The sequence below is a fragment of the Acomys minous genome (assembly GCF_964271855.1).
Source record: "Acomys minous genome assembly, chromosome: 5".
Lineage (NCBI taxonomy): Eukaryota > Metazoa > Chordata > Mammalia > Rodentia > Muridae > Acomys > Acomys minous.
Window position 1 is genome coordinate 117,979,054 of NC_140494.1, and position 12,474 is coordinate 117,991,527.

General features: G+C 45.8%; 1 protein-coding gene across 1 annotated transcript in view; it reads right to left on the bottom strand.

Moving 5' to 3' along the window:
* Positions 1–12,474, bottom strand: part of REC114 (REC114 meiotic recombination protein) — an 80,564-nt gene that overhangs the window by 4,863 nt on the left and 63,227 nt on the right. The window contains exons 3-4 of the mRNA XM_084782353.1: positions 7,892–7,975; positions 3,260–3,457 (exon numbers count right to left, since the gene is read on the bottom strand). Coding sequence (XP_084638479.1) covers positions 3,260–3,457; positions 7,892–7,975 — 282 coding nt within the window. The remainder of the gene's footprint in view (positions 1–3,259; positions 3,458–7,891; positions 7,976–12,474) is intronic.

Below are 12,474 nucleotides of genomic sequence, written 5' to 3' on the forward strand. Positions count from 1 at the left end.
GGTGGTCTCAGCTGATAGGCAGTTAGGGCCATGTTAGCAACCACAGCACACTTCTGTCTAGGAGATCATGCATGACTCGGGCCTGTCATCCAAGGACAGGAGTTCCCTGCACTGCCCTGTGGTATGGAACCCCTTGGACTTACTTGCATTTATCACAGAAATGCAAAATAACAAACTCCTGATAACTGAGGCAACATACGACAGGAGATGTTTAGAAATCTCTTTAGGAACAGTGTACAGTTCAGAGTTTTTGTTAAACAAAATTTCTTAGACAGTTCTAGCAACTGTTTGTATGTGTTTTATACCAGACACTGGATGATAAAAGCTTGGGCATTGGATTTCTAGAACTCTTTAGCATGATGAGAACCAAGCAGAAGCGTGCTTAGCCAGAGTGCCAACTTTACCAAGGAATTCGTCTCCTTGAACATCCAGGGCATGGTGAATGCTCTGGAACTCGTGGCCACACTGCTACTGTACTGCTACTGCTAGGGGGGACTGAGGGTGTAATAAAGAAAGAAAAAAAAAATTCCTCTCTGAAGGCTCCTCTTGCCCAGCGTCAGAAATAAGTCTGTCTGCTGGGAGCAGAGGTTGCTCAAACCTGCCTTCTGTCCAACTTTTTTTTTTTTTTTTTTTGGTTTTTCGAGACAGGGTTTCTCTGTGTAGCCTTGACTGCCCTGGACTCACTTTGTAGTCCAGGCTGGCCTCGAACTCACAGCGATCCGCCTGCCTCTGCTTCCCAAGTGCTGGGATTAAAGGCGTGAGCCACCACGCCCGGCCCTTCTGTCCAACTTTAACAACCTAAAGTCAGTAGGTTGCAGAAAAGCAGACTTCAAGGTACTCCCTGCTCCTGCCTCCACCTCCCAAATAGAGATGGACATACAGTGAGAACTAGTGGATACTAAATTCACAGTGAGAAAAAGGTTAAGGCAGGGGTGGGGATGAAACATGACTATATAATTCAGTTGCAACAGTTTCTCATACAGAAGTCAAACTCTGGTGCGATCTCTGCTATCGGTGCTTTTCTGGGATACCTATCAGCTCAGCTCACACTGCACCAGTGAGAAAGGTGTCAGCCAAAGTACAGCACCCCCCCCCCCCCCCCCCCGCCACACTGAACAGCAGCTGAGGTGGCCACACTTCTGGGTTCACCTTCGCAGAGAGGAGTGAGGGCTTTGTACACATAGTGAGACTAAATCACTGCTCAAGAAAAGGTCATAGAACTACACCCTACTTCCTGTCTTTGTCCCTGCTTCTGACCAGCCCTCAGGCTGAGAAACACCTGGTGAGGCTACATTTAACAAAATCACAAGGCTGAGGAAAAATAAAACATAAGCCGAAAAATGACTCAAGAACCTTAATTACTCCTATCTGGAAAGAAGGGAGCAACTACTTGACTAAAAAGACACGGTACTGGAAAATGATACACCTGAATGCAGCACACTGACTTGAACTTTGCCATGCCTCAGCTTTTAAACTAAGAACATGTATCTAGATTTGTGTGCCAGAAGTCATGGGTCAACTTGGGGAGTGTCTGGTCTAAGACAGGATAGCTCCAGGCTGCGCTTGGGCTCGGTGCCTCTGCCTTGCCATCTGCTCTACCATGTCAGTGAGTCCTTGTGGGCTCTGGAGGGTCTAGCTCACAGGAGGAAAGGCTGTGAGGAGTGTGGTTTCTGTCTTGTTTTCCAGGCTGTTCAGTGTTCTTCCCCAGTATTCCTCATTCATCACTTCGCAGAGGAGGTTCATGACTGCATGAGATCACACTCTACCATAAAACCAGGCCAGGACTCTTGACTGTTCAGATACCAGGGCTGTGGCCTTTGCATAACATCAGGCTCTCTCACCTATCCAGAATGCCAAATTACAGAGAAGAGGCCCTGAAAATAGATTCTACTTTTAGGATGTTTCTACCTAGACAGCCTAGGACCAACCTTTAAAGTCAGCACACAGGGGCCTTTACCTGCCGTGGTAGCTCACAGCCCCTGTCTGCATGTGTGCCCAAATGGTGCAGCCGTACATGGCATGCTTTTAGTATGTGCATAGGCAGGCAGCACAGACTGAACCATAGCAGTGAACACCAGAGCCACTGGTCTAGTTTGCACTTGGTCAACCTATAGACACTGTTCAGTAAACTACATAACTTCCAGGTGTTAACACATCCTGTCACTTGTTCATAAAGGATAAATACCATTTACCTAGGCAGGCTCAAAAAAAGCCGTGGGTCAGGAAGGTCTGACACCTGTGTGGCAGACACAAGTCTTCCAAGACTAACTTCAACTTACATTTTAGGCCCAGCACAGTGGTACAAACCTATAATCCTAGCACCTGGAGGCTGGGGCAGGAGGACTGCGGGTTAAGAGGGCAGAGCCTATCTAAAACCTTGTGTTACTGTCAGTAAATAGTGTCCATTGTTATCTGGGATGAAGGGCCTCGCTTCCCTTTGAAATGCTTGTTGAAAGTGTCACTGCTGCGGGCTGCCCACGGCTCTGTGAGGGCAGAGGTAGTGTCTTGCTCAGGTGCTTTTCAGAAATAACCAGCACATGTCCAGTGTGGACCCCTTTACTCTGCATGCCAGAAAGGGTGTGGTAGCTGGCAGTTGGGTCCACTGCTTGTAGTGTCAGGAGCCTGACCCACCAGTCTATTTTGTTGTTGTTGTTGTTTTGTTTGTTTTTTGGTTTGGTTTGGTTTTTTGTTTTTTGAGACAGGGTTTCTCTGCGTAACCTTGGCTGTCCTGGACTCCTTTTGTAGACCAGGCTGGCCTCAAACTCATAGCAATCCACCTGCCTCTGCCTCCCAAGTGCTGAGATTAAAGGCGTGTACCACCATGCCCAGCGACCCACAAGTCTTTTGGTCCCACCAAAGAAGATAATAAAAGTGGTACATAATGTTTTAATGTAATGAAAATCGTCTTGACCTTGAGGGTCCCAGGGACACACTTTGAGAAGCCCTGTTCTGTGATGACATTAGAATAGAGACGGGGCTCCCTGTCTTATTTCGTGGCCTTTAAGCAGCTAGATTCAAAGTATAAACCTTGAATTTAAAAGATCACTCAATATTAGATACTTTTAAAAATTACATTATTTTGGCTCTGTGTACTCGCGCATGCGTGCATGTGAGTGGGGAAGCCAGAAGAGGATTGTGGGTCTTCTGGGCTGGTGTCACCAGTGGCTGGGAGCAGCCTGGCGGACCCGAGAGTCCCACCATGGGCCGCACAGTGTACTCCATCATTAGTTTCTTGTGTGGCCAGCACATCAGCACTCACCCGCTGATGCAGTGGGTCCTTCCCTTGGCTTTCTCCTGCCTCCTGTGGGCCTGGGCCCTGCGGAAGCTCCTGAGTGATGCTGTCCGGTGCCTGAACAGTGACATACTGGGTCAGGGTCTGCACACAGCTGCAGCAGTGCTCCAGCGCCTCCTCCTTGGACTCCCCACTAAACTGTACACGAAACATGCGGCTCTTGTTCTGTGAGAAAAATCAGAAGTCACCAATGAGCATTGTTCACTGTGGGGTCTGTCAGTGAACACTTTCTTGCTTGTTGGGGCAGGTACAGAGAAGCCAAGAACTTGTTTCTCTGCCTTTTTAGATGCCCCTCTTCCTGGAATTCATTTCCCACAGGCAACTAAACTGAACCCTAACACTAGATGCCAGCAAACCAGACGGTCACTCCACGGAGTGGAAGGCAGGCATTTCATCTTGTTTTCAGTAACAGATTTTACAACTGATATTTTTAATTTTTAATACATTTTTAGGTAGCATACAAAATGGTAAGTGTCACAGCATCTAATTCCTTACATAGAAAAATCTGAGAAAGAAAGAAAAGAAAGAAAGACAGACAAAACAAAACAACAGCAACAACAACACCCCTACATGTGGCAATCAATCAGTTACTTGATTCTAAGCTTAAAAACAGGCCTGGGCTGTAATAATAACATGAAACCATCAGTTTAGATTCTGTCGAGGCGAGTCAACCTACATAAGCTTCTGTGGCTACAGTGAATGCCTTGGTTCAGTTTTTTCCCATGAAGAAAGCAGACTGGTGTGTAGATCACCCTTTTTACTAAATAAGTAAACCACACATGCCAGTGTGGAAACATTCCTAACCTCAGCAAAGTTCTAAAAATTCCTATAAACTGCTCACTTGATTCTGTTTCCCCACTCAGTTGATTCTGCTTATAGAAAACTCATCAAACAGCCCAAGACTAGGGAGTGTGTGCCCCTCCCCCTTTGCATTTCCAGTCACTCAGCTTTCTGAGTGTGAGTTTGTCATCAAACCCTCAAACAATCTTGTGTATCTCGATCTGTCAGAAGTCACCTTAGAGCTCCTCATATAATACAGAAAGTATAGGCTGTATTTTGTGCATAGTTTCAAGCTACAGTGCTGTAGCCTAATTTTCTATTCAGTGGGTGTATAAAAATAGAAGCATAGCTCATTACTTCTAAAAGCCGAGGCACATCCCTATTAACTGGCCCCCTACTGACAAATATTCAGGTTGCCCCAGCCTTTCCCTTTTACAAACCACAGAGAAAACATCTTTGTATTAAAAACGCCTAGATGCAGACTTGCCCAGGCGCCACGACCTGTGCGTTCCAGCAGACATGTTCACTTGGTTTCATTCTGTCACATTCTAGGTAAACAGATTTTCAAATGTATTTCTCTGGTTATAACTGAGCTTGAAGATTTTTCTCAAGCTTCATAGTTAATCTCTATTTTTCTTTTGTGTGTGCTTGTTACTGCCTTTAGCACGTGAGCCTTTTGGATGAATAATTCCCAAATTATCAGGTGAGGAAAAGGATAACAGAGGCCAGAGGGCGTCAGATTTCCTGGAGCTGCAGTTACAGGCAGCTGGGAGTGAGCAGCCTAGGGTGGGTGCTAGGAACAGAACTCCGGCCCTCTCCAAGAGGAGTTAAGTGCGCCTATCCACTGAGCCATCTCTGTAGCTCCAAGGGAAACATTTTCAAATTCACAAACTGTCCAGACAGTTTGAGTCACCTAAGCTGTCAGTCAGCATGGCTGTCAATCACCTCAAAATTAGAATATTTTAAGAAGTGGTTCAGACATTACATAGATACTTAATTTCAAGATAGGTAACTTTCAGGAAACTACACCTCCCCAGACCTCTTAAGGCCGAGTGCTGCTGGCCTCTGCACTGTTTGCCCACACAGCAAAGCAGAAGCTGCTCTTCCCAGGAGGGAGCAGGCTCGCCAAGTGCTGACGCACTGAGGTGCTTAAGCCACTCTGCAGATGCTGTCACCCTGCCCTGGAAGATGCCCCAGTGCCACACAGAGCCAGGGAGGCAACAGAGACCTCAAGTACCCATTGTGTTTTCTGTTAGCTTCAGATTACCTCAGTCCTAAGGAATTTAACACCACTGTCAAGACTCCACCTGACTGAATTTCTGGACTATTGGAAGGAGTGGAAGTGCAGAAAAAGCCTCCATGCGGAGGGATCATCTGTTTAAATGGCATCTCAGTCTTGAGGCCCAAGAGGACAGACAATAATCCAGGAGTGTTGAGAGGCCAGGCCCTTAGGAGGACATTAGGATTTACAAAAGGTCAATCGGCAGAGCCCCAGGGACTGAATCTTGGGTGACACATGCTTGCTCCCTGGTTCTTGCTGTGAGATGCCCTGTACCACTCTGAGACTATGTCAGCAAGAAGGCCCTCAACAGGTGCCAGCTCCTTGAGCCTCCAAGACTGCAGGCTGTCTAACCATTTTTCATTACAAAGTAAAGTAACCTAGCCTGCTAATCATTATAGAATTGGAAAACTGACTAATATACTCAGAGAACAAATTTCAGTGTATTTGCTTTGAAACCAAGAGCTAATCCTCAAAGCCCAGGCTGGACAAAATGAACAGCATTTCTTTAGTGAGCTGCTGGATGAGAAAGAAGATGCTGGTTAGATTCACTCCTTTCACCCAAAGCACCTTTTGGACAGGAAGTAAATGTCTGCTGCTAGCCAGCTGGCTCACTAGTGATCAGTAAGTACTATTTAAAGGACGGAGACCCACCTTACAAGCCTATTTTAAATATTACAAATAAATCTCTGAAAAGCCTAACTATGACATATACATGTATTAAATCTTATGTAATTTAAAATTATTCCACACACACACAAATGTCTAAATGCTTTGAAGCAAAGTCAGTGTAAATGAAGTATACTATGGTTTACACGAGAAACACATGCTTGCCGACATTAGCATGCCCATGATGTTGCCACGGTTCCAGTCTTGCTTATGCAGCCCCTTTCTAGGACAGACAGCTTCACAACAGACTTGCTGGTATTCTGGCTCATTCAGTCTTCCTGCCCCCTCTTCTCCAATGTTCCCTGAGCCAAAGATGCAGGTCACCTGTTGGAGCTGGGGTGGATCTGCTGATCTCTGCATTGTGTCCACTTGTGGTCCAGGAAAGCAATTCTCCTGGTGAGTTGTTACATTATTAGACACTGCCTGTGAACTGCTATCGCTCGCCTTCTTGTAAACGCATAGTAAAGGGGTAAATGCCAGGGCTGTAGCCATCATGAGAGCAGAAATGGCGCCTAAGATCAACAACTATACTGTGACAGGGACGTAGCTGTGGGTCCACTGTGAGAAGTTCCACACTACTGCAGTTTGTCACCCACATCCATAGCAGAGAGAACTGACAAGTTCAAGTTAGAGGTCACCGAAGCTCCCTGTAGGTTCACAGACCCTTGAACTCTGAGGCTTTGAGATTTCTGCTGTAGGCTATGACCCACTCACCGGATGCTCCTTCAATTCCTAAGGTCTGTGAGTTACTTAAAAACTACTATCTTCCCCCAGTTTTCATCATTATTGCTCAATGAATGTTAAGAGATTGGTTTTTTGGTTTTGGCTTTGGTTCTTCCAGACAGGGTTTCCCTATGTTTCCCTGGCTGTCCTGGAGCTCACTCTGTAGACCAGGCTGGTCTTGAATGCAGAGATCGGCCTGCCTCGGCCTCCCATGTGCTGGATGACAGGCGTGCGCCACCACCGCCAGCTCCATGGTGGTTTTTTTTGAGGGGCATCATGTAGGTGAAGAGTTTGCATGTTTCTTTGATGAAGATCATGCTTACTGCTCAACACAGCTAGCAAACATTCATTTGCGTTATTTATTTATTTATTCTGTATAAGGTTTTTTTGTGCCCACAGAGGTTAGAAAAGAAAGTAAGAGCCTCTGGAGCTGGAATTGCAGATGTCTGTGTCCTGTCCAAGGTGCCATCCCATGAAGGTCAGATGACAGCTTATGGGAGTGAGTTCTCTTTATTTTCTGGGTCTCAGAGATTGACCACAGATCAGCAGGCTTGGCATCAAGCACCTTTACCCACCCACTAGACAATCTTACTGGCCAGGGATTTCTTTTTCTTTTCTTTTTTTTTTTTTTGTTTTGTTTTTTTTGGTTTTTTTGTTTGTTTTGTTTTGTTTTGTTTTGTTTTGTTTTTTGAGACTATATAGACCAGGCTGGTCATGAAGTCACAGAGATCTACCTGCCTCTGCCTCCTGAATGCTGGGATTAAAAGTGTGTGCCACCATGTCTAGCTTCTGTCTTTAAATATTACGATAAGAAAAAAATGAAAATATATATTCAATGGACCTGTCAAAAATACCCTTTTAAACATCTAACTAAAGAGACACATAGTGCTGGCCGAGCTGCTTCCAGGGCTCAGGGCAGGGATGCTGCACAGCCCCGCCCATACTGACTGGCAGCCTGCTGCAGGAGCAGCTCCTGCTTGCTTGGGGTTTTGCTTCCTGGGCAAAGCTTCCTTCAACACATGTTCTGCCCAGCCTTGGCCCCCCTCCCCAGGGGCTCCCCACACCCCCACCCTGCCACATACACAGCAATGGGAAGGGTGGGGCATTAGTGTAAACGTGGCCAGCCACGTGGCTCTGCAGCATCTTGCCTTTATGGTTGTTCCAAAGAGAAGACAGTCCATGCGTCTTACAATCTTCAACCAGCTCTTGCTGCCAATGAGCGAAAACCCTTCCTGAAAGAGCAATTAGGTAGGATTAGCGACGGGAGCAGAAAGGGACAAATGCCTCTTCTTACTTCACACCCATGAAAGTTCACCTCGCCACTGTCAAGTCCTGGCACTCATTTACAAAACAGTTCTCAACGTTTGTATTAAAATGAAGAAAAACACCAAGACAGTACACATCACATTCATACTTGTTGGCAAGCACATGTCTATGTTTTGAGATTTGGCCAAACCACCTTCTGTTCTGAGAAACAGACTTCATTGTTCTCAGTTATGAGTTTATCAGACCTACTGCTAACTGCATGGTGAGATTCCTTGTCACAAGAACCTTATTTTCTTAATAATGGACAAATGTGGGGCCTTTTGGGTTTGTGAGTATTCCACTCTTTATTTACATCTGACAGAGAAAAGGAAAAAGTCATCAGTAAGAGCAGTAGAGGGCACACAAGTCTCAAAAGAGCTAAGAGGGCCCCGCGCTGTCTGCAGGACGGCCTAGCGCTCTTCAGCTGCCTGCATGCTGCTGGGGCTGCAGTCAGAGCTGGAATGTGTTCAGCCCCATCACGCACCATGAGCAAGGACTCTGTGAGGAAAGCCTCTTTACCCAGGAAGATCAAGGACTCTGAAGACAAAAGAAAATGCCGTTGGCCATTCCAGCCTCCCCAGTTTGTTCTTCCTAAATCCCGAGTGATACTTGTCAACTTCCATGAAAATTCATGGAAAAGAATAGTTTCTTTTTAAAAACAGAACAAGAAACCAGGCAAAGCCTTTATGGCTTCTTAAAACTTTCTCTGGGGCATGGTGGTGCTGGGCATGGTGGTGCTGGGCACGGTGGTGCTGGGCATGGTGGAGCTGGGCACGGTGGTGCTGGGCATGGTGGAACATACCTGAAATAATTAGGAGGACTGAGTCAGGAGGACAGCCACAAGCTTGAGGCCTGCCCACGTTTCATAATGAGACTTGATCTCAAATTGAAACGAAACAAAAACTCTCAGATTAGTAAGAAGAAATGCGTAATTATGACATCCCCAAATTGTTTGCTGTTTCTGGTGGCAGGCTGTGGGGAAGGCACGGAGTACACCTAGTGCTGTGCTTATGGACAATTTGGTTATGCTGGTAATACAAATGTATTTATCCTTTGACCTAACAGCCCAAGTGCTCGGGATGCAATTTCCAGAGCAACCTGTACTCATCCTGACGTAATGTGCAGCCAAGGTAGGCATCAATGTGTTAAATTATTGCATTTGTTTATTTGGCAAGAGGAAGAAGGTAGAAGGGTACCATCATGCAAGTGTGCAGGTCAGAGGGCAACCTGTAGGGATCAATGCTCTCCTTCACCGTGTCGGTCTGGGGCTAGAACTCACATTGTTGGGCGTGGTGATAGGCACCCAGTGGTGTATCTCACCAGCCCCTGCTGCATTAAAAAAATATTTTATGTATATGAGTGTTTTGCCCGTATGTCTGTCTGTCTGTCACATGTCTGCAGTGCCTGCAGAGTCCAGAAGAGGGCATCAGATCCCTTGGAACAGGAGTTTCTGTCAGTTGAGCCATGTTGAGAGCTGCAAACCAAACCTGAGGTTTCTGCCAGAGATAAGTGCTCTTAACTGCTGTGCCACCCTCTAGGCTCCTTTCTCACCTGCATTTTTAAAAAGTGAGAAACAACTCAAGTGTACATCAAAGATGGACAGAATAAATTATGGCTGCTGTGCAAGGCAATACATACAGCTATAAACCAATTCAAACTCCATCAGTGTTGTCCAGGGGACACAGAATTGAGCCACATATGTAAATTAAAACTGTCTAGTTATTTATTTAAAGTGATACTATTTAAAATGCTATTATTTAAAAGTGGTAAAAGTCATTTTAATATTTTATATTAATTGTAACTTACTATATTCTATATAGTTTATATATAATTTTATAAGTTATAATATATAATTTTGTGTTTATATATAATTTATTTTTATATATTATATATAAATTACTTATTTAACCTAGTATATGAAAATACAAGCTGGATGGTGGTGGCGCATGCCTATAATCCCAGCACTCGGGAGGCAGAGGCAGGTGGATCACTGTGAGTTCAAGGCCAGCCTGGTCTACAGAGTGAGTCCACGACAGTCAAGGATACACAGAAAAACCCTGTCTCGAAAAAACAAAGCAAAACAAAAAAAAACAAGGTAAGCAGGCAGTTAGTATTTTTAAGATAATTAAAGCTAGTCTGTGAAATCCAACGCGTTTTACACACTGTTGGTGCTACATGTTTTCTTGCTGTTACTGGTGTGTGTGCCCACATGCAGGGACTCACATGCCATGGTGCACATGTGGAGGTCGAAGGGCAACATGCAGGACTATTTCCTCTCCTTCCTCCTTTTACAAGGCTCCCAGGGTTAGGTCAGGTGGTCAGGCTTATGCAGCAAGCACTCCCACCTGCTGAGCTGCCTCACAGCCCTAGAAGATGCTGGGGTTTGCTAGTTAATGTGAAATGTAATCCCAAGAAAAAGTAGAGTTTATTATAAAATATTTTTTAAAATATATATTAAAATTAAATAATATTTGAAATTTCAGTTACTGGTATTCGGGGTGTTTATTTTTGTTTTGCACTTCATATCCACCCTGTCTGTACCACAAATGGAGGAGCCGATCTCTGGCCTGTGCCTGAGTCTCCCCTTTCTTCCTTTGATCACCTTTATTTTGCTGGGTTGGGCAGAGAATCCTGGAAGCCCTGTGGCTAGAGTGACATGGGATTCCAAGGGCCCTGCAGTGCATGCGTCTCTGAGGGCAGCTGCACACAGAGTTTTCCTGCATTACAAGGGCCCTGCAGTGCATGCGTCTCTGAGGGCAGCTGCACACAGAGTTTTCCTGCATTACAAGCAGCGTGCAGCTCATTTCCAGGGCCTCATCACCAGGTGGTCCTTCACCCTCACAATCACACCACCTAAAGCTTGCCATGGTGGCTCATGTCTATAATCCCAGTACCAGGGAAGCTGAGGCAGGAGGACTGCCATGAACTCAAGGCCAGCTGGAGCTACATAGTGACGTCCAGAGAGAGACCCAATCTCCAAAAATTAACAACCACCACCACAACAAACATCTCCATAACAAAGAGGAAGACGGCAAGAGATGGAGCAAGGATACAAATGACCCAGGTGCTGAGTGAGCTGTGAACAAGCATGGCCTCACCTTCCAGGTCTCTTTCCCTCATGACCTGTTTCTTTAGGGGCTCCGATGCACTTGCCCTGCCCACTTTCCAGGGTCTTGCTAGGTAGCTCATGCTGGCCCCTAGCTCATGGTGTCCTCCTGCCTTAGCCCCACAAATGCTGAGAGTACAGGCCTGCATCTCCACACTTGGTCTCAGATGTCTCCTGGTTCCAACTCTGCTGTCCAGTGTAAGCCAGCTGCTACCCAGGAGGATGTCACAGTGGGTAGGGTCACTGGTACTGAGCAAGATAAATCAGCTTTAAACCCGGGCCAAGCGTGACTTCATAAGCTTTGAGGTGAACAGGGCACTTCGCTTTCAAGACAATGAGAAGTGTTCCCACCTGCTGCGCAGACCCCGAATCCGAGGGAAGCAGCCCAGGAGACAAGGGCTATAAAAATAGCTCGATGACTAACTCTGATAATCCTCTCAGGCCTAAGCTCTGGGTGCCAAAGGCTTCCTGATGAATGGGAGCAGGCACTTAGGTGCCAGGTGATGATTATTTAAAACAAGATCCCGCATGAAACTGCAGGGCTGTTTCCACTCACTTCTGAAGCTCTGGGTTTATGAGGTTCTAATTATACTGAAAATAGGAAAAAATATCTACAATAGTAGAGTCTCTGCAGGACACAACATGGGGTAAGAAAGAAGCAGCATGAAGAATTAAGTGTCCTAAAATGTGCACTTTCAAGGGTTATAACCAATGGTTTAGTTAATAAAAAAGAGCAATGAGAAGCCGGGTGTGGTGGTGCACGCCTTTAATCCCAGCACTGGGGAGGCAGAGGCAGGCGGATCGCTGTGAGTTCGAGGCCAGCCTGGTCTACAAAGCGAGTCCAGGACAGCCAAGGCTACACAGAGAAACCCTGTCTCGAAAAACAAACAACGTACAAAAAGAGCAATGAGATAGGCAATAAAAATAATTTATACCTGGGTCAGGATTAGATTTTAGCCTAAGACTGGAATGTGGGTATTTCTACTTCATTTAAAAAAAAAAACTACCCAGTTGTGACAGAGAAGAAACAATGGTCTAATTCCCAAGGAGCCACCTCACACTTCCCACAAAAATACACATCAGGTCTCAGACTGATGATCACAGCCCAAGCTGAGACACTCCACAGTAATTTCCTGGGTTTGTATGCTGTACCTTCCTGGTATACACCAGAAACACAACCAGGTGGTCTCATAACGGGCAACTTGACAACGAGGCAAATGCACAATAAGCAGCAACCACAGTAAGGACCACTATGCCAGTCAGTCATTCCTGCCAATCACTGGAGCAGAGTCACGAGGCCGCGTCACAAATGCCTGCTGC